This window comes from Lipomyces chichibuensis, assembly GCF_038497645.1.
Source record: "Lipomyces chichibuensis strain CBS 12929 unplaced genomic scaffold V1513scaffold_27, whole genome shotgun sequence".
NCBI lineage: Eukaryota > Fungi > Ascomycota > Lipomycetes > Lipomycetales > Lipomycetaceae > Lipomyces > Lipomyces chichibuensis.
Window position 1 is genome coordinate 109,375 of NW_027117479.1, and position 24,813 is coordinate 134,187.

The 24,813-nt window shown below is 46.7% G+C and overlaps 10 protein-coding genes across 10 annotated transcripts; 3 read left to right on the forward strand and 7 right to left on the reverse strand.

Annotated features, from left to right (window-relative positions):
• Nucleotides 1-4: 4 nt before the first annotated feature.
• Nucleotides 5-3,870, forward strand: V1513DRAFT_149641 (fungal-specific transcription factor domain-containing protein). The gene is made up of 3 exons (XM_066894232.1): nt 5-533; nt 593-658; nt 709-3,870. Exons 1-3 carry the CDS (start codon nt 248-250, stop codon nt 3,741-3,743), a joined length of 3,387 nt encoding a protein of 1,128 aa, XP_066752373.1. The 5' UTR covers nt 5-247; the 3' UTR covers nt 3,744-3,870.
• A 47-nt stretch (nt 3,871-3,917) lies between these two features.
• V1513DRAFT_402668 (uncharacterized protein) lies at nt 3,918-5,351 on the reverse strand. Its single transcript, XM_066895538.1, has 2 exons — nt 5,102-5,351; nt 3,918-5,048 (listed from the first exon to the last, which is right to left on the reverse strand). The coding sequence occupies exons 1-2, from the start codon at nt 5,169-5,171 to the stop codon at nt 3,997-3,999; spliced, it is 1,122 nt and encodes a 373-aa protein (XP_066752374.1). The 5' UTR covers nt 5,172-5,351; the 3' UTR covers nt 3,918-3,996.
• Nucleotides 5,352-5,476: 125 nt separating this feature from the next.
• Nucleotides 5,477-7,938, reverse strand: V1513DRAFT_149671 (uncharacterized protein). The gene is made up of 2 exons (XM_066894233.1): nt 7,241-7,938; nt 5,477-7,190 (listed from the first exon to the last, which is right to left on the reverse strand). The coding sequence occupies exons 1-2, from the start codon at nt 7,784-7,786 to the stop codon at nt 5,778-5,780; spliced, it is 1,959 nt and encodes a 652-aa protein (XP_066752375.1). The 5' UTR covers nt 7,787-7,938; the 3' UTR covers nt 5,477-5,777.
• A 950-nt stretch (nt 7,939-8,888) lies between these two features.
• Nucleotides 8,889-9,702, reverse strand: V1513DRAFT_382220 (uncharacterized protein; the record flags this gene model as incomplete). The annotated part of the gene is made up of 3 exons (XM_066895100.1): nt 8,889-8,995; nt 9,049-9,440; nt 9,503-9,702. The coding sequence occupies 3 exons, from the start codon at nt 9,700-9,702 to the stop codon at nt 8,889-8,891; spliced, it is 699 nt and encodes a 232-aa protein (XP_066752376.1).
• A 313-nt stretch (nt 9,703-10,015) lies between these two features.
• On the reverse strand, nt 10,016-11,451 carry V1513DRAFT_149620 (uncharacterized protein). The gene is made up of 5 exons (XM_066894231.1): nt 11,053-11,451; nt 10,911-10,998; nt 10,586-10,846; nt 10,403-10,534; nt 10,016-10,302 (listed from the first exon to the last, which is right to left on the reverse strand). The coding sequence occupies exons 1-5, from the start codon at nt 11,292-11,294 to the stop codon at nt 10,264-10,266; spliced, it is 762 nt and encodes a 253-aa protein (XP_066752377.1). The 5' UTR covers nt 11,295-11,451; the 3' UTR covers nt 10,016-10,263.
• A 391-nt stretch (nt 11,452-11,842) lies between these two features.
• On the reverse strand, nt 11,843-13,370 carry V1513DRAFT_402679 (S-adenosyl-L-methionine-dependent methyltransferase). Its single transcript, XM_066895539.1, has 2 exons — nt 12,793-13,370; nt 11,843-12,742 (listed from the first exon to the last, which is right to left on the reverse strand). Exons 1-2 carry the CDS (start codon nt 13,180-13,182, stop codon nt 12,197-12,199), a joined length of 936 nt encoding a protein of 311 aa, XP_066752378.1. The 5' UTR covers nt 13,183-13,370; the 3' UTR covers nt 11,843-12,196.
• On the forward strand, nt 13,334-15,833 carry V1513DRAFT_448658 (uncharacterized protein). The gene is made up of 8 exons (XM_066898556.1): nt 13,334-13,578; nt 13,670-13,743; nt 13,801-13,849; nt 13,904-13,909; nt 13,962-14,212; nt 14,714-14,790; nt 14,843-14,939; nt 14,991-15,833. The coding sequence occupies exons 1-8, from the start codon at nt 13,527-13,529 to the stop codon at nt 15,345-15,347; spliced, it is 963 nt and encodes a 320-aa protein (XP_066752379.1). The 5' UTR covers nt 13,334-13,526; the 3' UTR covers nt 15,348-15,833.
• A 1,222-nt stretch (nt 15,834-17,055) lies between these two features.
• On the reverse strand, nt 17,056-18,153 carry V1513DRAFT_432689 (small GTPase superfamily; the record flags this gene model as incomplete). Its single annotated transcript, XM_066896409.1, has 8 exons — nt 17,056-17,343; nt 17,398-17,490; nt 17,556-17,574; nt 17,647-17,687; nt 17,742-17,780; nt 17,838-17,843; nt 17,977-18,055; nt 18,128-18,153. 8 exons carry the CDS (start codon nt 18,151-18,153, stop codon nt 17,056-17,058), a joined length of 591 nt encoding a protein of 196 aa, XP_066752380.1.
• Nucleotides 18,154-19,704: 1,551 nt separating this feature from the next.
• On the forward strand, nt 19,705-23,580 carry V1513DRAFT_448666 (salt tolerance down-regulator-domain-containing protein). The gene is made up of 3 exons (XM_066898557.1): nt 19,705-20,954; nt 21,009-23,184; nt 23,239-23,580. Exons 1-3 carry the CDS (start codon nt 19,830-19,832, stop codon nt 23,274-23,276), a joined length of 3,339 nt encoding a protein of 1,112 aa, XP_066752381.1. The 5' UTR covers nt 19,705-19,829; the 3' UTR covers nt 23,277-23,580.
• A 96-nt stretch (nt 23,581-23,676) lies between these two features.
• V1513DRAFT_150219 (mitochondrial 54S ribosomal protein mL40) lies at nt 23,677-24,667 on the reverse strand. The gene is made up of 2 exons (XM_066894234.1): nt 24,130-24,667; nt 23,677-24,071 (listed from the first exon to the last, which is right to left on the reverse strand). Exons 1-2 carry the CDS (start codon nt 24,344-24,346, stop codon nt 23,722-23,724), a joined length of 567 nt encoding a protein of 188 aa, XP_066752382.1. The 5' UTR covers nt 24,347-24,667; the 3' UTR covers nt 23,677-23,721.
• Nucleotides 24,668-24,813: the final 146 nt, after the last annotated feature.

The following is a 24,813-nucleotide window of genomic DNA, read 5'->3' on the forward strand; positions in this document are numbered from 1 at the left end:
CCTCCGGACCGGTAGTTACTGGTTCTCCGAGTCCTGTCTTTCATACTTCTGCTACTCCTCCCTCTCCCTGCGTCTGCCTCTGCTGCCGTTCTTCTTGATCTCGCAAATTACTACAATCGGCTGTTCTCCTACTGGGCTTTGCGGGTCTTACCAGTCTCATTATCCGTCCAATGTGACGACCGCTTTCTTGTATCCCTGTTCGGATCCGAAATCCATTACCACTCAACCAACCTACATTTCATGTATTATGTTGGATTCCAATATTTCCACCACTGCTGCTGATGCAGCCGCTGCTACCGGTCGTAACGACGCCACTGCCGCTCGTCAGCAAGAACTCGACGAGGAATACGACAATGGCTTTGATATCGACGAGAATGACTTTGATCCTGATGACGAAGAGTCTGACGATCTCATCAAAGGAGGCGCAGTGAAGACCGAGGACGGCGCTGATGCTGATATGCATGGGACGGCAAATCCTATGAATCCTACACCTATTCAAAAGCGGCGGCGAGTTACTCGCGCTTGTGATGAATGTCAGTGTCTGTTTGTTGTGGTCAATGTTTCGACCATGGGTTGCTAACAATCTGTGAAGGCCGTCGAAAGAAGATAAAGTGTGATGGAAAACAACCATGTACGCACTGTACAGTTTATAGCTACGGTATACCATTGTGAATTCTATTTGAGATTTTCTCGACTAACAGAAGACAGAATGTACGTATGACCAACCGTCGAATCGACGCCGGAATCCAGCCCCATTCTACATCCATCAGCTCGAGTCGCGGTTACAGCAGTCGATTGCCGTACTACAGGCCCTTATTCCCGGAGTAGACATCTACAAGTCAGGGTTCGATATTCCTCGTTTTCTCAGCCAACTCAAGGCGAATGCCAATCCTGCGTTGACGGAAACCGCGAGTGCTGCATTGCAGGCTGCGAACTCGCAGATGCCAACCAAGTTACCTACCGCCACTGTCTCGACCTTGAACGACACCGTCACACCTTCTCCGAGTCTGACAAACACGGCGACGCCTCAGGACAGAGACACAAATATCGAGTCTATGGTAGTGTCGCTCGGCCGGCTTGACGTCGACGAGACCGGGCACCTGGATTACGTTGGCCATTCGTCCGGTCGTGCTTTCCTGCAACACGTGCGCGCGCATTTCCTTAATGATCACCCTGACTGTATTCCCGCGGATTTGCCCAAGACATCTTCGTTTCACTACTCCCCAGAAGGCGACAAAAATAGTGCCGGCGCTACTGGAATCGATGATTCGCCGTCCGATTACTACTATTACCAGCAGATGGCAGAGTTCAAAATCATTCTTCCCACCAAAGAAGTAGCATTGCAGCTCATCAACGCAGTCTGGGACCAAGCCTGCATTGTCATCCGTTTCGGTCATCGGCCGACGATCCAACGCCGATTAGATGAATTGTACGCTACAGATCCTGACGATTATACACCAGCCCAAATTAGCTTTTTGCCACTGGTCTATTGCTTCTTGGCTGTCGGGGTGTTGTTTACCCAAAATATGCGAGATCCAGATCGCAAAGAGGTCGGCGAGGGATACAAGTACTTTGTGGCTGCTCGCAAAATGATTGATATCACGGAGGCACGCGATACGGACGCCATCCAGGCTGTCATCCTTATGATCATGTTTTTGCAGAGCACAGCACGCCTGTCAACGTGCTACTCGTACATCGGTGTTGCGCTTCGGGCCGCTTTGAGACTGGGACTCCACCGCAAGGTGGCGTACAGCTTTAGCCCTGTTGAGGCGGAAATCCGCAAGCGTGTGTTTTGGACAATAAGAAAGATGGATATTCATGTTTCGGCTATGCTCGGCTTACCTAGATGTATTGATGAGAACGACATTGACCAAGAGCAGCCGCTTGAAATTGACGATGAGTACATTACCGAGACTGGTATTCTCCCCCACCCGGTTGGCGTCATCACGCAACAGTTGATTGCAAACGTACATACCAGACTGATGGCAATTCTGTCACATATTGTCGAGGACGTATACCCGATCAAGCCGCGTACGCCTGTTGCTCAGCCGGGCGCCGCAGCCACGAACTGTGTCAGTTACGTCAAAGTCCTTGAGTTAGAGAACGATCTCCAGCACTGGGTAGACGCGTTGCCATTTGAACTCCGACCGGGTATTGATCCGCCGAAGAAATGGTATATAGCGAACAGACTGCTAAACATGGCATTCTGCTATGTCAAGGTTATTCTTTATCGCCCGTTCATTCACTATGTCGGACAGAAATACAAGGACAAGATGACTGACGAGCGTCCGTATGCTTGCGCTGCGAATTGTATTTCAACGTCACGCATAGTTGTACATTTAGCAGATGAACTGATTCGGCGTGATGTTTTGCGAGGCGCGCATTTGTTCTCCGTATACACGATCTTCTTCTCCACAGCAGTGTTGATCTACTACGTCCATGAAGACCCGTACAATCCCCACGTACACGAGTTCCGAAAGGACGCAGAACTGGGTAAAAATGTTATCAACAAGATGAAGAACAAGAGCGCGGCCGCGGCCCGCACATATGTTATGCTGTCAGGATTATTCGAGCTACTAAATAAACGCATGGCGACGATTGCGAAGACGGGCGGTACCCCAGATGATTCGAAACGCAAGCGGAGGAGCGATAGCGCACAAGCGCATCAGACTGAGCTGGGAACGTTGCAAAGAAGTGATAACATTCCTCAGAGACCGATAAAGCCATCGGCAGGCGTTCCACATTTTCAGCCACCTCAACAATCGCAGCAATTCCCCCATGCTAATCTGCATGCCGGTGGCATGAATACGTCTGCGCCGAGAGTTCCTCCCTTGAATATGTTTGCCGGGATGGGCAACAGTGGTGAGAATCGCTCACCCGCGTTCGTTCCTACGCCAGCACCATCTTACGATGAATTCTTCCCCCGCACTGAAGCGTCTGGTGGCTACGCAGACACCATCACCTCGCCCACGCCAATCTCACAATCTGTAATGCCCGGCGTGGATGTTTCTGACCTCACGAACGCAACATTGTCCAACGTTAACACAATGCTCTACTTCCCTTCTCTCGGTACATCTGCCAACACACGTGTCGTGGGCAACGACTTCTCACAAACGATCAACCCTGCTAGCGGTGAAATGGCGTTGGCTCCAGGGTCGTATGATCCCAACACCGAAATATCGGCGGCGGCGATGATGGCGTATTCGGCTGGCCCGATGGACCAACTCGAAGCGCAACTGTTTGGAAGGTTTTTGCCGCCGTACATGTACCAACAACCACAGCAGTCAATGTCCGCAATGCAAGTGCAGCCACAGCCGCAGGTGCAGTCGCCCAAGGGGGTCAAGTCGCCGTCTGATCTAGTCGTCGATATGGGCGCGGTGTTAGGTGGTGGGGGTCCGTTTTTGCAGGATAATGTCGAGGATGCCAGAGTTAGTCTCGGGACACCGTTGAGTGCAGGAAGCAGTGGCACAGAGCTGGCGCTGGGCTACGCTGAACCGGGGCAGCAGCAGCAACAACCACAACCACAACAACCGCAACCGCAACCGCTATCTCTACAACAGCAGCAGCAGCAGCCGTCGTGGGGTGTCGACGCGAATGTGACGTCACAGCAAGGAAACATGGACCAACAGCCGATGACGCAGGCTGCTGAAGCCGGGTTCCTAGGCGCCATACCGGACGACTGGGATGAATTTCTTTCACATCATTCCGAACTAAGTGGGTTGAAGAACTTGATGATGCATTGAATGTATTTTACTATAAGTTGGGCCCAGAGAGGGATATTAAAACGGCTTGGTCATTCTGTTGTACTTATAACGGATTGGAATGTGGTTATGGTGTATGTATCATTTACATATTTAGGTCGCTGTTTAGTAATATTTAATGTAAACCTGTTGCATAAGTTGGATGTTTGGAATGAAATGATTGCAACGGGAATGCTATTGTACATAACAATAATTTCGATCAAACTGACTTGGCTATCGTACAACACGGTACATCTTACTCATCCGACTCCGGCTCGTCGTAATCTTGCTGCCCGCCACTGCCACCATCTTCTTCACCACTGCTCTCACTCGGCGAGCCACCGTCGTCATCGTCGTCATCGATCTCGAAATTCTCATCGTCCTCCTCGTCATCATCGTCCTCATCGACCGTGAGTTCTCCAGGCGCTCCGTCCTCAACTTGGCCGCCTTGTTCCCGCCACTTCTGCTCTGCTTTCGAAAGCTCCCCGCCATTTTCATGGTGCTTGTGCTTGAGTTCGCTTTTTGCCATCCTCTCCTCCGCCATACTCCGATCCGCTAGCCCCCACATCTTCACATACGCATCGATCTCAGCGAACCGTTCCTGATCAATCATGCCAAACTCAACCTCCTCGTCCCCCGCGACCGCGATAATGAGGTTAAAAGTTACGCGCGTGATGGACTCGTATGATACAGCGTCGATATCCTCTTTATGGACGTACCAAATCGGTTTCTTGAACCCAAACAGTATGCCGTGAGTGGAGAAGTTCAAATACCCGTCTTTGGTCCCGCGGTGTGCTTCTACGGCGAACGTTTGCGTGTCGTCGAGACGTGGGATTCCGAGATTCGATAAGACGCGGAGGATGATGGCGCTTGCGTGCTCGTTGTCGGTGGCTTGCGTGCCTGTGAATGTGGCTGCAGAGTCCGGCACAGTGAAGACCATTGCGTCAAATTTGTTCGGGGATGGGGTGCGTGGGAGGAGCACCATTGTGTAGGATTTGGTTGCGCGAGCGGGGGTTGGAAGGTACATGTACCCAGTCAACTCTCGTGTCGAGATACTGTATATTATTTCGCTGTCTGTTGTGCTTGCGGTGCCGGGGAGGAGAACGATTCGGTCAGAGTATATAGCGAGCGTGAGTTTTTTGCGTTGCGGGACCGAAAACGAGATACCTGGGGCGATAAGAAGTGGGGATGTTGCTGCTCCGGATGAGGGATGGAGCTGCGGTGAGTGTTTGCGCTTTTTGGAGGCGCTTGGCGGAGCAAAGTGATATATCAGGCTCGCGAAGACTGATGTTGCGTCGGAGTGCGTAGCTGGATGGGACCCGTTAGTAAATTCGTGCCTATAATAGTAGTTCGTACCATACAGATGTAAGATGCTACAGCATCACGGACATCCGAGTCGGCAATCGCGTCCAAAAATGCCGTGTTAGCCATTATTGTAAACCGCCTTATCGTATTCGTCACTTGTAGATCTAATGGTCAGCAAAAGAATCTCGCTCACAAGTAGAGCTTTTACACCAAATGAATACAATAATAGCTGCCCCAAATCTGATCCAATTTCTAGACCGTATGTGGGGGAGCGATGTTGATTTAGTATGATAGAAAGTGTTTATGTGATCAGTCGTCAAAGATCTCGTTGGTCTGCTTGTGTACTTTGCCAAACCTTCGAATGACAGGCTACGTCATCCTCGGTAACTTCGTCACTAAGAGTACAAAAATAGAGGTCAATTATAAATTACCGGAGCTACATTCGATGATAAGAGACCACAGATCCACGAGATTATAAATTACTACAGATATACCAGGAGATAAATTATTATTACAGACCCACAAACAGATAAATTCCTACAGATCCACAAAGCGATAAATACTACAGATCCACAAGCGATTACCGAATAAAGATCCCCACAAAGCGATTAGAAATTACTAGAGCAATTATCGTACAAAAATTTTATATATCCGAAGTGCGCCCATCCGAAATTTATATATAATCAAACTCACTAGAGTACAATATGCAAAATATAACAGTCTAGCACAAATCTATTGCGATCTAACTGGTTTCGATGAAACCTCATACACAAAGCTCGTACTCCAAAACTGCAAAATTTGCGCTTTAATAGCGGGAATCGCGCCGAAAACGGTACCAGCGATCGGAAATAGGACGTAATCGAGGCAATTGATCCATCTACCCCGTGGGGATATGTCGACCTGCTGTAACGACCGGCGAACGATTTCGGACGATTTGGGGGATGATTTAGAGATTGGAGAGATATGATAAGATGGAGAGGAGAGCGCTGTCTGGATGGATTGTAGGCGGAGGTGCAAAGCTGTGGAGTGCAAGCGCTCGTAGATGGCCATTTGAAATATCACGCCGAATGCGGCGGCTTTCCGGAGATGATTAGTATAGACTAGTACGGTCGATAACAAAGACGATGTTGGGACTGTAACTACCATGGGAAGAAATGAACATGCCATGACGTCGACAAAATAATGTACTGGAAGAAAATGGGCCTCGTAGAGGCGATGCAACAAGATCACGACACGTTTCCACGGAACTTTGGTGGTGATCCTTCCTGGTGGAGGCGACGGCGATACGCTTGAGATGTATATAGCAGATGCTTTCTCGGGCAGATCTAACGACAATTCCTCATCTTGCTCCAAATAGCCGTCCTGTACATACTCGGATGACTCAGTATTATCATTTCGACCAGTGATCAGCGCGATGGTATGACGAATAGCATATCCCGAGTCCACTATTCCCCACATATGACGGCCAGCCTGTTTAAATCGAGCCTGTGAAGAGAGCATCCATCGTTGGCCGATATTCATATTCGCGGTCGCGGCGCCGTGCTCAACGTTACAGTGAGACGCGGGACTGTAAACAGTCACAGTCTTTAGCTGACCCCGAGTTCGGAAAAAACATTTCAAGTACATGTGCAGATCTTCGCCAATGGCCTCTGGGCCTGTATCCCAGAAATCGACATATCGCACAAGGGTCAATGTGACTGAGTATACTGACGTGGGTGTTCGAATCTGCGATGTCTCATACAACCCGGCAATACCGGCAGCCGACCAAAGCATGTCCGCGCATCTAACAAAAGGTGCAATATTATGTGCGTTACGGTCGAATACAATCGGCGGGACGAACATTGTATAGTTGTCGGTACCTTCCCGGAGACAATGGGCAGTGATGGTCTGAAAATAACTTGCGAGAAGATGAGTGTCGGCATCCATTGCCGTGAACACCACATTGGACTGGAGAAGGGTGCGGTATCGCCTGGAAGCAGCACGAGTGGCCCACGCGAGATTCGAGGATTTGCCTCTAGCTTCGCCAGGTAAGTCTCCTGGATGCACTGTGTAAGTTATGTATCGAAACATAGGTGAGAATTCGGATATCAGTGTTGAAGCTTTTGATTCTGCGTCATTCTCTTGAGCCTCCATGGCGAGATATATCTAACATGCATGTCAGCACTGGTTAACGTCGATACGCACTGCTAACATACATCATATGACGAGCGAGCCATGGCGTGACTAGCGAGCATACTGAGCGTCTCCCGCAAGGTGTCCAAACTCTCCTTGTAATTCGGCACAAAGATGGCATGGATGGGCGCACCTGAGTCCCCCATGGTTTCAAGAATCTCGCCAACATCACAACTGCTCACACTGCTTTCAATATCGTGCTCATCGCATTCGCTAGAAACATCGGATACGGTAAGGTCATCAACAATATTGTCGCGAGCACATCGGGACGGCGCACTTGATCTGGATATCGGAGAGGAGACTGGAAAAAGCGTAGTCATTCTATACTCATCTGCTGTCCTAATCATGCCTTTCCATGTGGCATACATGCCGTAACAGGACCGGACGGTGTAGGAGACGACAAACACATGACAGATTAGGGTGAGCGCGACGAAGCAAAGGGAATCATGGCCGAAAATGATGAGCGCTGTGACAAGCAAGGTCGAGATGCCGGGCGTGCACCTGCAAGCGTAATTGAACAGGGATCTCAAGTTCGCGGAGAATTTAGCCGATATTGAAAGAACACGCATCTTTCAAGTAGATAATACTTAAAAAGACACGAGGATGAGAGTTACGGACTAGGCGATGCTTTCCCGAAACCACTGGAACGAACTCCCAGTAGTAAACTGCGATAGTATGACACTTGCTGATATTTTTTTGGCGACAACGACAAAAGGAGAATAATAGGAATTGCGGGAATACAGGAAAATATATGTTGTTTGGTTGGAGGACATTAGCGCATAACGCGTGCGCTGTTGACTGGATTCAGTTTGATGAAAGCACATGCAAGATTATTGAACAATGCGCGTTCCTGTGAAACTTTTGACATTCAACAATGGCGCCACACCCACGTTTCAGGGCACTGACGTGCACAGCCACTAATAGGGACGAGATGCTGTGGCGGTGTCCTCTCGCTTTTAGGTCCCTGTGGGACAATCCATTGCCAAATTCTGCCTTTCGAGCATATTGGCTATATTACAACGCGCCAACGATTACCATTTACAGCAATAGCTTATCAATGCATATTCCAGACATGGACATTAGTGGATGTTTGCTGCCTCGTCGAGAATGCCGGGTTGCGTCAAGCCTCCTCCGGCCTTGCACCTGGGGCATGCCCTACGGAGACGTACGCCATTGGCTGAATACTCCGCGCTGTTCATCCTCTCGCAACTCAAAAGAGAATTCCACCACAAGGCCAGTGTCGACGCTGTTATTAGTCCATCCCATCCCCTTTAAAAGTCGCAACCGCGTCATCGCATCCCTTGCCTTCGATAAGCAGCTTAGAAAAGGGTCCCGGGCCAATCGACGGACTGGACCCTGTACATGGCTCCCGTACTCTAACCGATTTGCCAATATGCCACAAATATGTACAATCAAACCGGTTCATAGCTCACGACAACTACACTTGTCTAACGTCTAGACCATATCTTAAACTATCCTGTGCAGTCCTGCGAAAGACAATGCAATGCCCCCAGTTGTCAAAAGGCTAGGACTAAGGTGTGAGTAATCACACATCACACGGCAGTTGTAGCCAAGAGCATATGCTATAATGCAAGATTACCCTCGAGCTCCCTAGAACTCAGATCGAGAATCACATGCGGTGAATATGCAAAATATAAGCTAAGTTCAATTTCACGAACCCTGAGGTGGTGGTAGGTATCGATAGACTTGGATTACGTAACCTACAACCAGCACCAGTGCTCCGACTGAAACGCAGCTCCAAAAAATACTCTGCTGAGCTGTACACTCCGTTAACACTCATAATAATAATATTCGGAATTCAAGAACTTACTATAGGTTCGCCTCTCCATATCAATCTGCCTCTTCTGCTCATCGTCAATCGCCTGCCTAATACCTTCCAATCTCTCCTTATAATCATCAACGCGAGCCGTCGAATCCTTCAACCTTTTCTCTAACTGATCAACGACTCCCAACTCCTGTCTAAACGTCTCAATTTTATCCAACTTGACCGCAAACTCCGACCCAGCACGCTGATTCTCCTGATCCAACACGCGCGTAAAATCCTCAATCTGGTCACGCATATCCTGCAAATGCTTGATATGCATCTCAACGTCCTTTAGCCTTTGCCTCAACTCATCTTCCAACTGCTCAAGTTCCTCATGCTCCTTCTGATCCGCATTCCGCGCACTCGTCAACTGATCCTTAATACTCCGCGCAAGCTCCCTGACTCTCTGTCAGCGCCTTTGCTCTCCGTCCAAGTTAAAATCTTGTAATAGAATACTTACTTTGCCCGATTCACAACCGCGTAATTCTGACTCTGAGTATTGGACATATACGTGTCCAGCCGTAGTAGCGGAGCACTTAATCTCATGACAGACCGCCGCCGATCCCGCAAGCTGGCATCCGAATCAGGCAGCCTCAGCAACGCGATCGGTGCGCTCGATGATTCCGGAGGTGTTATGATGGTCGGAATCGCGGAAGCCATCATCACTGGATAGCTTTCGTTCAATAACTTCTGACGCTTGACTGATTTGAGCACAGCGGTTTACCAGTTAGAAGGAGATAGAGACACACTTTTTGTGGCCGACGGTCGCGTCAAACCTAACCCAGTTTCGCCATATCCTTCGTTGTTTGTCTTGGCACGAGTCTTACACAATAATAAAATTGTTCAGCATCAGCAGCCTTTGAAGTAGTTATGAAAAATGCTCACATATATATGTTCAAAATTTTCAGATTTTTTTCCAATTTGTTATTCTATATACTATTAAATACTAAAAAACAAATTGAGAAGCCATAATGATATACAATCAAACTAAAATCCTTTAAATATGCTCCAGTTCCTATAATATAAAATCGGTGAGGTTCGATGCGCGAACTAATTTACACAGCCATCCAAACGTCCCTCACCACCAACGTTCAAGCGGCCGGATGAGAGATGTTGTTGAGGTATTTGTTGGTAATGATGCAAAAGACAGATACTGCAAAGTAAGTGGGGGTAATATGCGGGAAAATTATAAGTACGCAAAATTTACGACAAATCAGTCGCTTACTGTTTGCGGTACTCGCTAAGTACAGGATATATAGCCTAAATAGTTAGCAACCAACTCAAAGCAAACAACACATGCCAGCCTGCACGCCCCCGACTCTAAATCACCCTAGGTCACTGAAATAAAAAGAGGAATTACCTCAAATGCCGCATAGATCTCCTCTCTGACCTTCGCACCAGTAAGAACAATCTTTCCGGATACGAAAATCAGAAGCACGATCTTTGGCTTGACCATGCGATAAATAAGACCAGGGAAGAGCTCGGGTTCGTACTACTACTGTCAACAAGATGCCATCCACATGGAATATACAGGCATGCATACAGAACTGAAGTGACCGTGAGCAAACGCAAGACCCTCGAGTCGGATCGGGAACCGAACGTCGCAAGAGCCGACAATGTTCTGGATCTTGAATTCCATGAACTTGGCATTGAATCCGAGCTTCTGGATAATACGGGCGTACTTGCGGGACGCGAGCTTCGAATCGTCCTCGCTCTTCGCACCAGTAACTACCATCTTGCCAGAAGCAAAGATCAACGCAGTGGTCTTGGGCTCACGGATACGCATAATAACAGCTGCGAAACGCTATCATACATGTTAACATGATGCTTCTCAGTATGCCTGAAGTCATCACCATGCACCATCATACCTTAGGGTTGTATTCGGCATTACGGGCATGAAGAGCAATAGTTTTCAAATCCAACCGACACTCAAGGTTGACAGTGGCGACAATGTTTCTAGACTATGTTAGCAAAAACGCCATTTCGAAAGCAATCCCAAATTTTTCATACTGTAAGGTAGGGACAATGCCCGACACGCTCGCGTTCGCACCAAGAGCCGCACTTGTACCAGGAGTAGCAGCTGGAGTGGCAGGAGCAATGTCAAGGTTGGGCTTTATATCAACTTGAGACGTGTCGGACATGTGCTCCGTGGGAGGAGTGATATCAGACGGTTGCATAGGGAACGACAACGATGTCGGCGCCACGAAGGCTTTGGCTTGAGCAGCCGTCCTCGGAACTGTGAGAGACTCCATGTTGACCAAAAATAGATGAAAATCAGACAGAGTAAAACAAGTTAATGTCACCCTAGCCTATGACCTATGTACAGGGAATGGTTGAGAGAAATGATGCGGTTAGGGTTGTGTGGGCTTCAAAACGTGTGACGAGCACGAGCCGAGCTTCCTTATGCAAAATTTGGATCGAGGTGGGGCGAGGCGACTCTTATATACTCATGAAGGTTAGGGTTTTCTGTTGCTGACATCGCCACAATTGCCACCAGTTATTGTTCTTGACGTGAACCTAATAACGTGCACAGACCGCCTTTAGAAACGACGCTAGACTAAAACAGCTTTAGCATATTGTGACACTATGCCTGTTATAGTATAGTTTGTTTATATGGGCGATAAAGTTCAACTAGTTGACTAACTTTGGCTCCTCTCGACGTACGCTCCCTGGATGCTTTTTAGATCTACAATACTTTCCAGATTCATTGTACTAGACAATAACCACGCCAATTCCGCATGATAGTAAAGCAGATGCGGAAATGGAAGAGAATGTATGCTCATATAGCAACCTTCGGAAAGTTTTCGGCGGTAACTAACGAATATGGCGATTTCATTCACAAAGCAATTCGCTCAAGCCGCATGCAAAATTTAACCATGCGCCACAGTTTCCCTTTCAGATGCTTCCGAAGGGAGGATATTTCTTTGGTTGCAGATTGATCTAAAAGATACCGGTTCACAGCCGTCTAACTTATTATGGGCTCTTGCCCAGATATTCTGTACTTGTCCGATAGTCGGTGCCGCCTGATGTACCAAACCGATGCTAAAATTCTTGAGCAACTATTTGCAGTGAATGTACTGGATGGACAAATAGGTCTAATTCGCATGCAACTAATCGTGATTTTATTTACAAGTAGAGGATAATGTACAGTCCTTCACCAGATGAAAAATCTCTTTTTTGGTTCCGGTGATATCACATCGCCTGCTCGATGTGCAATAATGGTCCACGTAGTTCCAAAATGCGACCGCGACTCCTTGTCGATTACGAGTCCACTTTTGCGCACAATCTCTCCAATGTCTAAATTCCATCGACATCCGAAAACTTCAGCACGTGAGGCCGCGCTCTTGTCCAAAATCCGATTGACGAAATCCCAGGTTCCCCGTCCATGTTCGAGTAGCACGATCTTTCCGCCAGGTTTTAGCAGATCCTGAAGGTGCATCAGGACATAAATAGGGTCTTCATGAGAGCATAGCCCAAAAGTCTCGAAAACTGTATCGTACTTTTTGTCTAGAGGCAAGTCTTCCACTTTCTTAGCTAGAAATTGAGCATTCTGGTATTTAGGATAACGATCCTTAAATTTCTCTTTCGTTTGTTCGATCATCTGCTCCGACGCATCCACAAAAGTAATGGACTTTACTGCTGGAATATTTAGATAACTAATGTTTCGTCCAGTGCCACAGGAAACTTCTAAGACGTCTCCCTACGCAACTATTAGCCTTGTCAAAGTCTGTTCCAACCAACACGACCTACCATCGCTTGCTTTGCGACATCCTTGCGCCAAAAAGATAAACCCATAAACAATTCATCACGACCTATAATTCTGTCATATTGTTTCGCCAATTCTTCGTAAGTTTGAGTTGTGTCTCTGGGTTTCGCTTCCTCATACGGGCCCCCTTGAGCAACAACATATGATATCCAATAATATGCACCAACAAGAAAAGTGCCGTATAATCCACCTGCCGTAATCAAAAATTTTCGCCGTCGCGCCTTCATCTCTGCAGGGTCAATACCTCTATCTGATCCTTTCGGCGCACTTCCAGATGTCTGCACTCTCATTCGGGGAGTCGGAGGTGGTATTGGATTGCCAAGGGCACTCCTGACTGTGGCTGCTCGTATTTTGGGCTTCGGTAATTGTGGCATGGCGATACGCAGTTAATTGATTAATTTGCAAAAAAAACTGCGTGTCGAGTGCTTCGCAGCAGACATGTCCTGCTCGAAGCCTGATCTATTATGAGTGGGATAGTTCGGGGAGGGTCGAAACTCGAAAGTAAGTTCGCCTATGCCCTAACCCGCGGACAAACTCTCCAGCGTCAAAATTTCGCTTTTAGTCAACTCGTGGCACTGGTGCAAAGTTCAACGGGGTTGACTTTGACGACGCTCATCCCTTACCGCATCTTCGTCATCCCCACTTCGCAAATCATCGCACATTTGCGAAATACTTGAACCTATCTCTCCCTGCTATTGCGCTCGATTTTTACTTCAAAATGTCACAATATTCGGATGTTCGAGTTTACATGCGTCCTATTGCTCGCGATGGTATGTTGACTTGATTAAATCACATACTAATTGCCTTTGATGGCGCATTTAATATACATGTTAGTTGTGCTAACGCTCTAAACTGGTATAGTCGAGCGATCGGACGTCGAGAATCTCTTCAAAGGTTATGGAAAGCTTGTGGAGGTTAAACTAATGTCCGGATTTGTATGTCTTCGAATCTGGTATTTATATCGCTCATGCTAATATTCCACTTCTCCTTAGGGCTTCATTGAGTTTGAGAACCCAAGGGATGCTCAAGATGCTGTTTCTGGTGCGTCTATTGTAATGTGGTTTTTGGGAAATTGGGTACTAACGTTATTTGCAGAATTCAGTAAGACCATTCAAGGATCTGATGTCGCAGCTGTTAACAAATGTCAATCTAGACAACAAGGACTTCATGGGCGAGCGCCTCCAAGTTGAATTCGCCAAAGTTCAGCGCCGTCGTGATGATTTCCGACGGGATGTCCGCGAACGCGGCGATTATGGTCGCCGTGATGGTGGTCGTGATGGTGGTCGTGATGGTGGTCGTGATGGTGGCCGAGATAGTGGTAGAGATAGTGCTCGCGACCGTCGTCCCCGTCGTAGTGCTTTCCGTATTCGCGTGTCTGGACTTCCTTCGGATTGCAGCTGGCAGGTGAGTTATCATCGTATTAGTTTAATTAGCATTTAAGGGAAATTGTTACATCCCTTCCGAATTTTTTTCGGAGCAGCCCGGTCTTTCTTTTGCGTTTTTGTTGTGGATATTCCTCTATTTTTGGCGTTCCGTCTCTTCGCCTTTGTTTTATTGTGGCCCTTTTATCCTTCATACCCCCTTATGAATCGCTCCTGTAGGTAAGGCCCGGGGCCGATATACAGGCTTGCCATCCAAGGTTCCTCATACTTATTGGATCGTTTCTTTTGTGTCGTTGTGGCAGGCTTTCGTGGCTTGCAGTTCGTACTCTGAGTATTTCTCTCCCTTTATATGGATCCTTGTTTGTGATTCCTGCCATCGGTTTTACCTTCGTTTATTTCATTCTTGTCGCTCAAGAAGACCAAGAGGACTTTTCGGGGACTCTACGGCGCTATGTGTTTATCTGCCTTTCCTCTCGGGCCCACCGGACCATTAAATTAATTAAATGTCATTTTTTTATAATAGGACCTTAAGGATTTCGCTCGACGTGCTAATGTTGATATTCTCTTTGCGGATGTCTCCCGTGATCGCGATGGCACAGGGTATGCAAATCTGATTCTCAATAATGTGTTGATTGTTAATTGCCATTTTTAGTATGGTCGAATTTGAACGGCAAGACGATCTCGAGACTGCCATGAGCAAACTTAGCGGAGAAGATGTCAAGGGTGTCCCAGTTACTCTCAAGGACGAGGTTGGCTTTGTTAACATGGAGATTAGTAATGAATATGACTGACAAGACTAGATTTCGGACCCTCCCCGCGAGAGATCGCGTTCGCCTTATCGCCGTGGCTCACCTCCCCGTAGATCCTATGGTAACAGATATGGCGGTGACGATGACGGCTACAGGCGTCGTGACCGATCCCGTTCTCCCCGCAGAGATCGGGACAGACGTGACCGTGGTGATAGATACGACCGCAGAGACCGAGACCGTGGCGACCGCCGTGGCGGTGGTCGTGAACGCGACAGGGATGATGACCGTGCCCCCCTACCACCACCTCCAGACACGAGTGCTACCGGAGACTGGGACCGTGCTGAAGAAGTGTCTCCTGACGGCGACTTTCCGGCTGCCCACTCCGCTGCCAATAACGATGCTTGGTAGATGTGATTACCTCTCGGATTGTTAACGTTATCGATAGTAATTGTGTAGAGGTTTTTTTGATATTGCCTGTTTGTCTTTTTCAATTTTTAATATGTTGCTATTTACTTTCTTATTTATTTGTTTCCTCCGCTATCGTTAGGCTCCCGTCGTTTCCGAAAAGAGATTTCTGGCTTATTTTGTCACTTTTAGGTCCGATTTTGTTTTTCGATCTGTATGGATTATTAGTGTACTTTTATATTTACTTAAAAACCGGACTGCACCAGCTGCCGTTGGTGCTATTTTCCACAATTTGAAATGGATTCGTATTTTGTCTCCCTCCCGGCTTGCTTCGTTACCGTTTTCAAAGCTTTTGGATAATTGGAAGTTCTAGTTAACAGCAGGGCTTATTTTCCCACGCATGGACCATTTTACAATCTCCCCCCCGAAATGAATCGCTGTTTTTCTCTTATCCACTGTAACGTTAATATATGCTAGGCTGCCACCATAGTACGTTGATTTGCTGATACATATTTTACGACCACTTTTTTTTATATTTATACGGCTGTATCAGTCGTCCCCATGACTCGAGAAAACAAACGGACTATACGTGCACAGAGATATTGAAATAGCTCACATGGACACAAAAGTAAATAATACACTGACAACCGAAGGTCTTCTTATCGACATCACATCTCACCATCATATTATAAAAGCCAACCAATGTAAGCACCAAATCGTGAGGACTGCATATCATAGAAATATGTGCAATACCCGACAAATATCTAGACCAAAATGAATCGACGCAACTGAACAAAGTGTTGAAAATGAGCGACATATGCATAGCCTCCCGAGAGTAAAGAATGAATGACTACCAAACACCATGATTACCAAGCCATAGTATTAAGTTATGCAACAATATATAAGCAATAACCAGAACTTATTAGAAACTAAAATGCAAAGCAATATTAATATTGTCACGAAAACATGGAGGCACGACATGTGACACGTGCACCATTAAATATGTAGGTGCAAGATAGACAAAGAAAACCTTTAAAATTGAGTCAGCTATTTCAATAGAGACGAATGGCATCGCACATACCTTATCCGAGCGAAGACAAAATCCGATTAATGCATGCAATATAAAGAGCGACTGTTGGAAAAAAAAACAAGATGTTGGAACACGTAAGGGCAAACAAACTCCGAAAAATGAATGAGTGACTAGGAGCACAACCTTGACGATCAGCATAATGAATGCCAAAGGAGAATAACTAAATTAACGAGAAGGAGCGGCAATGAGACGGTGGGACGATGTGATGGACTATTTCACTTCAGAAGAATGCTGCGAGCAATACGGGCTAACAATAGCCACGAATGCAGTCAAATCAATATGCGACTTGGCACATATGATCACCAAGCTGTCTAGATCAAAAACGCATCAATCGAACGAGAACCTGGAAATGGAAATGGAAAACACAACGAGTACAAACGAAACAGGAACAAATGAACAAAAATCGGTTAGCCTATAAGGGCACCAACTAATGTAAATAAATGCTGAGAAGTTGTTAGTTATAATCATATGCACTGCACTCGTACTTACCACTTTTGACTGCCAGGATATAAACCATAAAACGGAACATACGATATCCACGGTGGTTGATCACCGTAAAGCGACAAAAACCATCTATAACAAGCCGATTTTACTGCAAGACGCCAACCCACTAAAGAAAAACTACAATATCACGCAACATGTAGACTGTTGTCTCTGGCCAACCAGCAGACTTGCTCGTGTGGCCGCTTCAAAAACATTATCGACTCCTTCACCAGTGAGGGACGAGCATTCTAGGTACTTCCGAGCGCCAACCTGTCTCGCTACAAGCTCTGCTTCGGCTGGAGTAACAAATCTCTGACCCCGCCGCCGTGATTCCTCCATGGCACGAGAATCTTGCCGCAAATCCTTCTTAAGACCGACCAGAATAATTGGAATATCAGGGCACAATTCGTTTATTTCTGTTATCCACTATCATTACAATCAGTTTCCTGGCCTCGAACTATAGTAATAGCGGCTGCATACCTTTGCGGCGACGTTGTCCAACGAGTCTGGCGTATCAACAGCGAAACCAACTAAAATGACATGCGCCTTGGAATATGACAGTGGGCGTAAACGCTGGAAAAATTAGTGTCGTGGTTTTAAAGAATTATTTAATTCGGAAAGTAATTGCAAATCCGAACCTCATATTCTTCTTGGCCACTAAGAGCGTGTTAGACGTGTTTCCTGATAAAAATGCCAGATATTCCCAAATGACAGAAAAGATGAACTTACGCTGTATCCCATAATGCAAGCTGAACCGATTTGCCATCAACCTGAATACACATCAGAAGTAGTTCCAAATAGCTAGAGTAAGACAACCAACTCACTCGACAATCTGTGACATATGTTTCAAACACAGTCGGTAACTAGAAGCGACTTAGAATTCTCATATTGAAAAATAATAATTACGGCAAGTCACGTACGTGTTCCTAGCAAAATGTTAGCACTATTGGCAATCATGATTTGCAGACCTCTGGGCAACAACAGCGCTATCGAGAATATCAGTGCAACAACACTGATCTTCCCGGACACTGACATCACCGGCATCAAACCATCACATACTTTTGGGAATTCGCCAAGAGTAAACACACTTAGAAGGGAAGTCTTCCCGCAAGCACCATCACCGACAATCACCAGTTTTCTAGAAATAATCCATTAGTAAGGTTTTCCATTACCGGAAGAAGGCAGCACTCATTGGATTGGAGCAACGTACCTGCGGATGACGTCGCGATTGGCCATTGAGCTGCGGGAAGGCTATAACTGAGCCGCTAAAAGGATACACACACAATGGAAGAGATACGGTGACAACGCACCACGGAAACCCGCCAACTAAATGCGTGGGAGGACGTAGCAAGCCGAACGAATGTGGAGGAGTGGTGAGGCAGAAAGGATGGTTGACTATATGTCGCTTGCTTCCTAAGTAATGCCTTGGGTGTGCGGACAGTTCCTAGTCGTAACTTGAATCCGTTCCAAAAGGCGATTTTTGGCTCTACGGCACCAAAAACGCAACCATACGGCGCCAAAAACTGTTTTTCAGATGCTGGTTTTCGGGTTTTGCGCAACCCTTCCGCCTGTTCTTCATCTCCAAAATACCGAATTTTATCTTAGCTAGTCTTCCGCATCTACATGATTAATTACGACTCAGCCGTCGATAAGCAATGAGGCTGACAAATATTGATTTTTCTTACAGGCTGACTGGCTAAGTCGGCGGGATACCTCGCTTAGCAAGTCTCATCATAATCGCCTTGACGGGGCGGTACCGATATGCGATATTTTCCGTCAACGTACGGGGAAGTTTAGACAGCAAACGGTGGTAAAATTAAGATTCAATTAAACAAATCTGCAAACTAAAATAGCTTTCTCCAGGAAGTATATCCAAAATTTATATTACTATTGCATTTGTTCTTTCGCGTCTTCAAAGGTATTATAACGTACAGCGTAGTTGTAATATTCGTGATACTTATGCCCAATTATATTTTGCCAACAAACAAATCAGCTAGGGCTCTCGATAGCGCAATATACCAGTTTTATGTCAACTTTTCTTAATTAATAGCAGACATACATATGCGATGGTTGTCAAGTACAAGCTATAAAATGTGCTACGTCATCATGCTGCTCATAGCGGGAAAGCAGCAGGTCGCAAGACTCTCAACACTAGTAACAGAGTAAATCTGATAGAGTGCAGGATTGCAAGATACATCACCAAGTACAATAAGTACATGTTGCCAAATGGATCAGGTAAAAGCTATCGCGAATAATTCGGATAAGATAATAGGAACTGAAGTTGTAAAGAATTCCGGTGATTGCAGTCAATAATCAACTTAACCATATATTAATATATGCGGTGGATATATCTATAGTAAATGAGAATCCAACACATTGCATATGTAAACTTTAGGATTGAAGTGCAACGTAGCGATTTGAACTGGTTTAGTTGAAACAAGACCATTATGCTGATGACAGGAACTGCCAGTACCATAAATTTAGGATTGCACCAACTGAGAGAAATGCATAGTTAAATAGTTTGGACAGCTTATTGGCATAAATGCATGCTGGTTTATAGTGGGATGTATTCGAACTTATAGTTACTGGCTTGTTAAGTGCCTGTAATTCCATAATTGGCATCACTAGTCAGCAGACACACTTTACGTCGAGGGTCTGGTACTGTAATTAAACATTCTGAATAAGCCGGTCAAAACGTCTACCGGTAATGCCCTAAATGTGTTATTAATGTGATAAGACTTTTATTGCAGACTTCCAAACGACAGGTTACACGCGTAACGCTGATCACGGCACCGGGAAAATTACGGTCTGAGAAATACAGTGGAGGCTGTAGAGGGGCGGAACCATCGCAATCGTTGTCCAGCGCAAAGGCAGCATCGACAGAAATCTCAACGGCTCCAATCATCAGCAACATGACCAGTATATCAACAGCAGCGCCACTACCTCTGGCGGCTAGTGCGGTAAACGGTATTCCGTCGGTGTCGGATCTATCGGCGATAAATATGGAGTCGAGTTGTACGCCAAAATCTACAAGTAACAGCACCTCGAATAAGAAGAAAAAGAAGAAACGTAGAGGTCAAAATGCGACTGCAAGTGCCAACTCATCGCTTAATGACGACCACCACGTGAATGACAACACGGCAAGTTTAGAACATTACGAACTCAGCACGAACGAGTCAGCGCATGTCCATGGCAATCCGAGTTTTGTGGACGAGTATGCTTCGGAGGACTACGAGCCAGACGCCGAGACTTCGAAAAAATCGAAGAAAAAGAAGAAAAAGAAAAGTAATGCCAATAATAACATCAATAATAGCAACAACAATAATACTACTATGGCAAACGGCAGTAACAAGAAAACCGATCGAATATGGAACACGAACACGAACGAAGAGCGCGAGCGAATAAAGGATTTCTGGCTTAGTCTCGGCGAAGAGGAAAGGAGAAGTCTTGTCAAAGTGGAAAAGGAGGCAGTTCTTCGAAAGATGAAGGAGCAACAGAAGCACAGTTGTAGTTGTTCGGTTTGCGGACGCAAACGAACTGCTATTGAGAAAGAGCTCGAAGTGCTCTATGACGCTTATTACGAGGAACTCGAGCAGTACGCAAATCATCAGCAAAAATATGGGCCTGTTCCACCGCCATCTTTACAGTCAGCATATCCAAATCTGGTTTCACATTCGCCGTCGGCACTTGTCAAGGAACTGCAAGATGACGAAGACGATGAAGACGACCTAGACGACGACGATGATTACTCTGAATCTGATCAACCTCCAGAACTGCTAAATCACGACATTCCTCGCGACTTTTTCAATTTTGGTAACAGTCTTACCGTCCAAGGCGGGATATTGACTGTTGCGGACGACCTTCTCAAGAACGATGGCAAGAAATTCATCGAAATGATGGAACAGCTTGCTGAGAGACGAATGGCTCGTGAGGAGGAGGCACTTGCTGTTACTGAATATGATGATGACGACGATTACGACGACGAAGAGGATGACGAGGACTACGAAGATGACGAGGATGATGATGATGATGAGGCAGTAAGGATCAAGTTTATTTCTCGTGAATGTGTGGATGCTGATTGAGTGCTACAGGATTCCATGAGTGAAGAGCAACGAATGGAAGAAGGTCGACGCATGTTTCAAATCTTCGCAGCTCGGATGTTCGAACAACGAGTGCTTACGGCCTACCGCGAAAAAGTTTCTCAAGAGAGGCAACGAAAGTTCTTAGAGGAGCTTGACGAAGAAAATCGGCTACGTGAAGAGCGCGAGATCAAAAAGGCCAAGGAAAAGGAAAAGAAGAAGGATAAGAAGCGACAACAAAAACAGGCCAAAGAAGAAGAGCGCGTTCGTCGTGAAGCTGAAAAGGCTGCGGAAGAGGCCGCTCACCGTGCTGAGGAACTTCGGAAAGCGGAAGAAGCACGGAAAAGAAGGGAGGAACAGCGTCTCAAGAAAGAAGCCGAACGCAAAGCGCAGGAGGAAGAGCGCATAAGGAAAGAGGAAGAGCGGCGAAGGCGGCAGCAAGAAGAGCGTGAGAGAGAGGCTGAACGCGAACGAAAGCGGAAAGCCCGCGAGGAGAATGAGCGCAAGAAAAGAGAAGAGCAAGCACGAAAGGAACGCGAGCAACAGGAGCAGAGAGAGCGCGAACTGCGTGACAAGCGCGAAAAAGAAGAACAAGAACTTAAGGAGAAGCTTGAGGCTGAACGGAAACAACGGGAAGAGCAAGAGCGTCTTGAGACTGTCGCTCGCCAGCAAAAAGAGAAGGAGATGCGCGATCGGGAGGTCAAGGAGCGGGAGGCTCGAGCGCGGAAAGAAGCTTTGCAGCGGGAGGTGTACGCAAAACGGCTACAAGTGCAGCAGCAACAGATCCAGCAGCAGCTTCAGCACCAACAGCAACAGCAACAGCAACAACAGCAACAACAGCAACAACAGCAGCTTCAACAACAACAGCTTCAGCAACAACAGCACCAGCACCACCAGCAGCAAAGTCTTCTTCATCAGTATGCGCAAGCTCAGTCTCCGTTCGTTGCTGCTCCACTGCAAGCTATTCCATCTGGAAAGCAAGCGCCTCTTTACGCGCCACCGTCGCACGCTTCCCCATCTGCACTACATGCTACTACAGCGTTCCCAATTCAGAAAACGCCGAAGGCTGGTCTACCGACTGTGGCTCCTGGTTCTGCCGTTCCGCAGCCGTCTACAACTCAGCCTCCGTCGCGTGCCGCTCCTGCATCAGCATCGCCTGTATCGCCTGCACTAAATGGAATTACTGGTATGTCATCATCAGAGTCGATGTCGCAATCTGATGGTCAAATTCCTGCCAATTCGATTATTTCGCGGCCGTCATTTGTTGGAGACTTTTCCTTAGGTCAGCAGGGATCGGCGGCACCGTCGGTATCACCTGTTCCTCTGGGACTATATGGGAATGCCTTGGGTCAGAATGCAGGCTATCGCGCTTTTGCGTCACCCTTGTCCGCCACTTCGTTCTCGCCTATGACCCAGCAAGCGCGGCCTCAGGCTCTTCCGCCGCAATCACGGCAGTCTTTCGTAGGCTTGGACTTCAACCAGGGTACTCAGCAGGCGAACGGATTATCGTCCTTTCCCTTTGGCGTGCCAAGCCGGACGGGCACGACTCCTATTGGACAAACCGCCTGCGGCGCTCCCGGTCTTTCAGTGCCATCATCAGTTTCCTCCGTTCTAAGTAATGCAGTTGTGAGCGAGGGAGTGTCTCCAGCTGCAGTTGCTGCAACCGCGATGCTCGATCGACGACTGTCTAGCAGCTTCGACGGTGTTAATAATGTTGGAATGTCAGCGATAAACGGGCCGACTCCAACTTCGCCAAAATCAAAGCCTATTCAGCGACCACATCCTATTCAGAGGCCACCTAGTAACACGTCCCGCAGCGACGAGCCGCATAGCTCGTCTTCGTCTGCAAATGATGATCAAAACCTAGCGTCGAATCCACATGTTATGGGTAGTCGCGCGCTGCTTGACGAGGACGATATTCCTTTCTATCAACCTTCGGCCCGCCGCGCTGCTCCTCGTGTGCCCGGAGAATCGCCTTCGATCGGATCGAATGGTGGCGCAATTGCGGCAACTTTACCTATAGGTCTAGGAGCTTCTCGTCCTTTGTTTGGTCAGTCCAATCTTTTCCCAGATCCATTCAGTGCTACGAAGAAACCGTCTGAATCGTCGCCATTGTTCGAAAACACTTGGAGTATTGGAGGACTTGGTCTTGGTGGTAGTAACGTTCCAGCAACGCCTTGGCTCAGTGGTATGTATAGAGAAGTTCTTCTTGCAGGCCCAATTGTTCTGACATTTAGGCTAGGATGGACTGATGGTGCCTCGGGTAATAAGAAGCCGTAGGTAGCATGTATTGTGGTTTCGACAATTTTTCCATTGATAGTTTGTTTGGCAAGTGCCGAACATCACGAGTGCGGCTGTTTATGTTCATAGCTTTTGTTTCTTACGACTTCGATTTTCTTGTTAGGGTATTTTATATATATAGTCCTTTTCAGTTTGGCATTTGTTTGTTATGGGTGTACCTTTGTTATCTCTGGCCGATGTCACATATATCATTTGTAGTCATTATTGCAGTGTTATCATTTTTTGCGGTTTGTCTAGGTTTGCCATGTTTATTAGCAAATTTGATCTTTTTTTCCAAAGCATACTTTGTTCTTCCAGAATAACCTGTCAACTTCACTATATTTACAGAATCTAAATAGCCTATGTACCACAGAACTGAAAAAGGATCGGCTTCATGCGACTTCGAAAACCGATATGAAACCAAGCAATGCTGACTTTGTCAAAGTTACACAGTTCTCCTCCGCTTCTTCTCCTCTGCTGGTGGTTTCCATGTCGCATCCCAGATTCGCCGTGGCGGGGTTAAGGTGGGAATTCTGTATTCCAAGGGAAATCGTATTGGAGAAGGTTTCTCCATCGCACTCTCGTACAAAACGTGGCTGGTCTTTCGCAATTCGTCGCAAGCGTGCTTCATCTTGTAATACTGTTTCTGAAGTTCGAGTCCTCGCTCCGCCCGTTTAGTTCGAACGATTAATTGCCATGCTCGGTGTACCGTTCTGTGGCGGAGCAAATCTTCGTAAGACAACTTAATACGACGCGGTTGCTTCCGTCTCGGGCTGATTAAACTCAGCATATTAACTACACACGTTGAGTTAGAATCTCATCTTGATCATTTCTTCTACAAGCACCTACTTACCAATTTTGTGCTTCTGCTGCAGCTCGCCGCCGGCCCTGCTTCGCTTGCCACGACTCAACGTTAAACTGCCATTATAGGTCATCACGTCGAGTATGGCTTGTGGAGAGAAAATGGACGCCACAGGAGCATTTGCCGCTCCCAGAACTGAACCATTTGCGAAGAGAGTCCGAGTTCGCGTCCGAAGCATACGTGGAAGGAAGCTGTTTGCAAGGATCATGGTGTCAGTTGCATACGTTCCGTAATACCTCACGGGCGTCGTTTCAATTACTCGAGAAAGTTGTGTTCGTCAGTCGATAAACTGCAGTCAGCAATCTCCACTGACTATTGTAGCGTGACCAGCTGACACGGGCAATCTGTTAGTGATCTTAAGATGTAGGCGTGGTCCTTGATACTAGTTCCAGGAGTTGCAAATTTTGAATTTCACTCGATGACCACAAAGTGGAATAGGGTTCTCCCTTTACAACGGCGTTTCCAAGTACAATAATCAATGTTAACTTATCTAATATCTTTCATCGATATTACAACTATAGAACAGCTACACCAATACACATGTCTCATCTTGATTTTATTCAAACATATAAAAGACTCGAGTAGTAATTACTAATCTTAATTTGATGGTTTTACCGAGGCATAGAAAGCAACAGGTAATAAATCACAACAATGGCTACAAACATTTTCAATTAA

Excerpts from the sequence above, each read along its gene's own strand:
- V1513DRAFT_149641 (XM_066894232.1), top strand. The coding sequence starts at position 248 with ATGTTGGATTCCAATATTTCCACCACTGCTGCTGATGCAGCCGCTGCT. Across the intron at positions 534-592 it reads TACTCGCGCTTGTGATGAAT|GCCGTCGAAAGAAGATAAAG; the intron begins GTCAGTGTCTGT and ends CAATCTGTGAAG. Across the intron at positions 659-708 it reads CTGTACAGTTTATAGCTACG|AATGTACGTATGACCAACCG; the intron begins GTATACCATTGT and ends AACAGAAGACAG.
- V1513DRAFT_402668 (XM_066895538.1), bottom strand. The coding sequence starts at position 5,171 with ATGGCTAACACGGCATTTTTGGACGCGATTGCCGACTCGGATGTCCGT. Across the intron at positions 5,049-5,101 it reads TGCTGTAGCATCTTACATCT|CTACGCACTCCGACGCAACA; the intron begins GTATGGTACGAA and ends GGTCCCATCCAG.
- V1513DRAFT_149671 (XM_066894233.1), bottom strand. The coding sequence starts at position 7,786 with ATGCGTGTTCTTTCAATATCGGCTAAATTCTCCGCGAACTTGAGATCC. Across the intron at positions 7,191-7,240 it reads TGGCTCGCTCGTCATATGAT|ATATATCTCGCCATGGAGGC; the intron begins GTATGTTAGCAG and ends CATGCATGTTAG.
- V1513DRAFT_149620 (XM_066894231.1), bottom strand. The coding sequence starts at position 11,294 with ATGGAGTCTCTCACAGTTCCGAGGACGGCTGCTCAAGCCAAAGCCTTC. Across the intron at positions 10,999-11,052 it reads GGCATTGTCCCTACCTTACA|AAACATTGTCGCCACTGTCA; the intron begins GTATGAAAAATT and ends AACATAGTCTAG. Across the intron at positions 10,535-10,585 it reads CTCACGGTCACTTCAGTTCT|TACGAACCCGAGCTCTTCCC; the intron begins GTATGCATGCCT and ends TGACAGTAGTAG.
- V1513DRAFT_402679 (XM_066895539.1), bottom strand. The coding sequence starts at position 13,182 with ATGCCACAATTACCGAAGCCCAAAATACGAGCAGCCACAGTCAGGAGT. Across the intron at positions 12,743-12,792 it reads ATGTCGCAAAGCAAGCGATG|GGAGACGTCTTAGAAGTTTC; the intron begins GTAGGTCGTGTT and ends ATAGTTGCGTAG.
- V1513DRAFT_448658 (XM_066898556.1), top strand. The coding sequence starts at position 13,527 with ATGTCACAATATTCGGATGTTCGAGTTTACATGCGTCCTATTGCTCGC. Across the intron at positions 13,579-13,669 it reads GCGTCCTATTGCTCGCGATG|TCGAGCGATCGGACGTCGAG; the intron begins GTATGTTGACTT and ends AAACTGGTATAG. Across the intron at positions 14,213-14,713 it reads CTTCGGATTGCAGCTGGCAG|GACCTTAAGGATTTCGCTCG; the intron begins GTGAGTTATCAT and ends TTTTTATAATAG.
- V1513DRAFT_448666 (XM_066898557.1), top strand. The coding sequence starts at position 19,830 with ATGACCAGTATATCAACAGCAGCGCCACTACCTCTGGCGGCTAGTGCG. Across the intron at positions 20,955-21,008 it reads ATGATGATGATGATGAGGCA|GATTCCATGAGTGAAGAGCA; the intron begins GTAAGGATCAAG and ends TGAGTGCTACAG. Across the intron at positions 23,185-23,238 it reads AGCAACGCCTTGGCTCAGTG|GATGGACTGATGGTGCCTCG; the intron begins GTATGTATAGAG and ends CATTTAGGCTAG.
- V1513DRAFT_150219 (XM_066894234.1), bottom strand. The coding sequence starts at position 24,346 with ATGATCCTTGCAAACAGCTTCCTTCCACGTATGCTTCGGACGCGAACT. Across the intron at positions 24,072-24,129 it reads GCAGCAGAAGCACAAAATTG|TTAATATGCTGAGTTTAATC; the intron begins GTAAGTAGGTGC and ends CAACGTGTGTAG.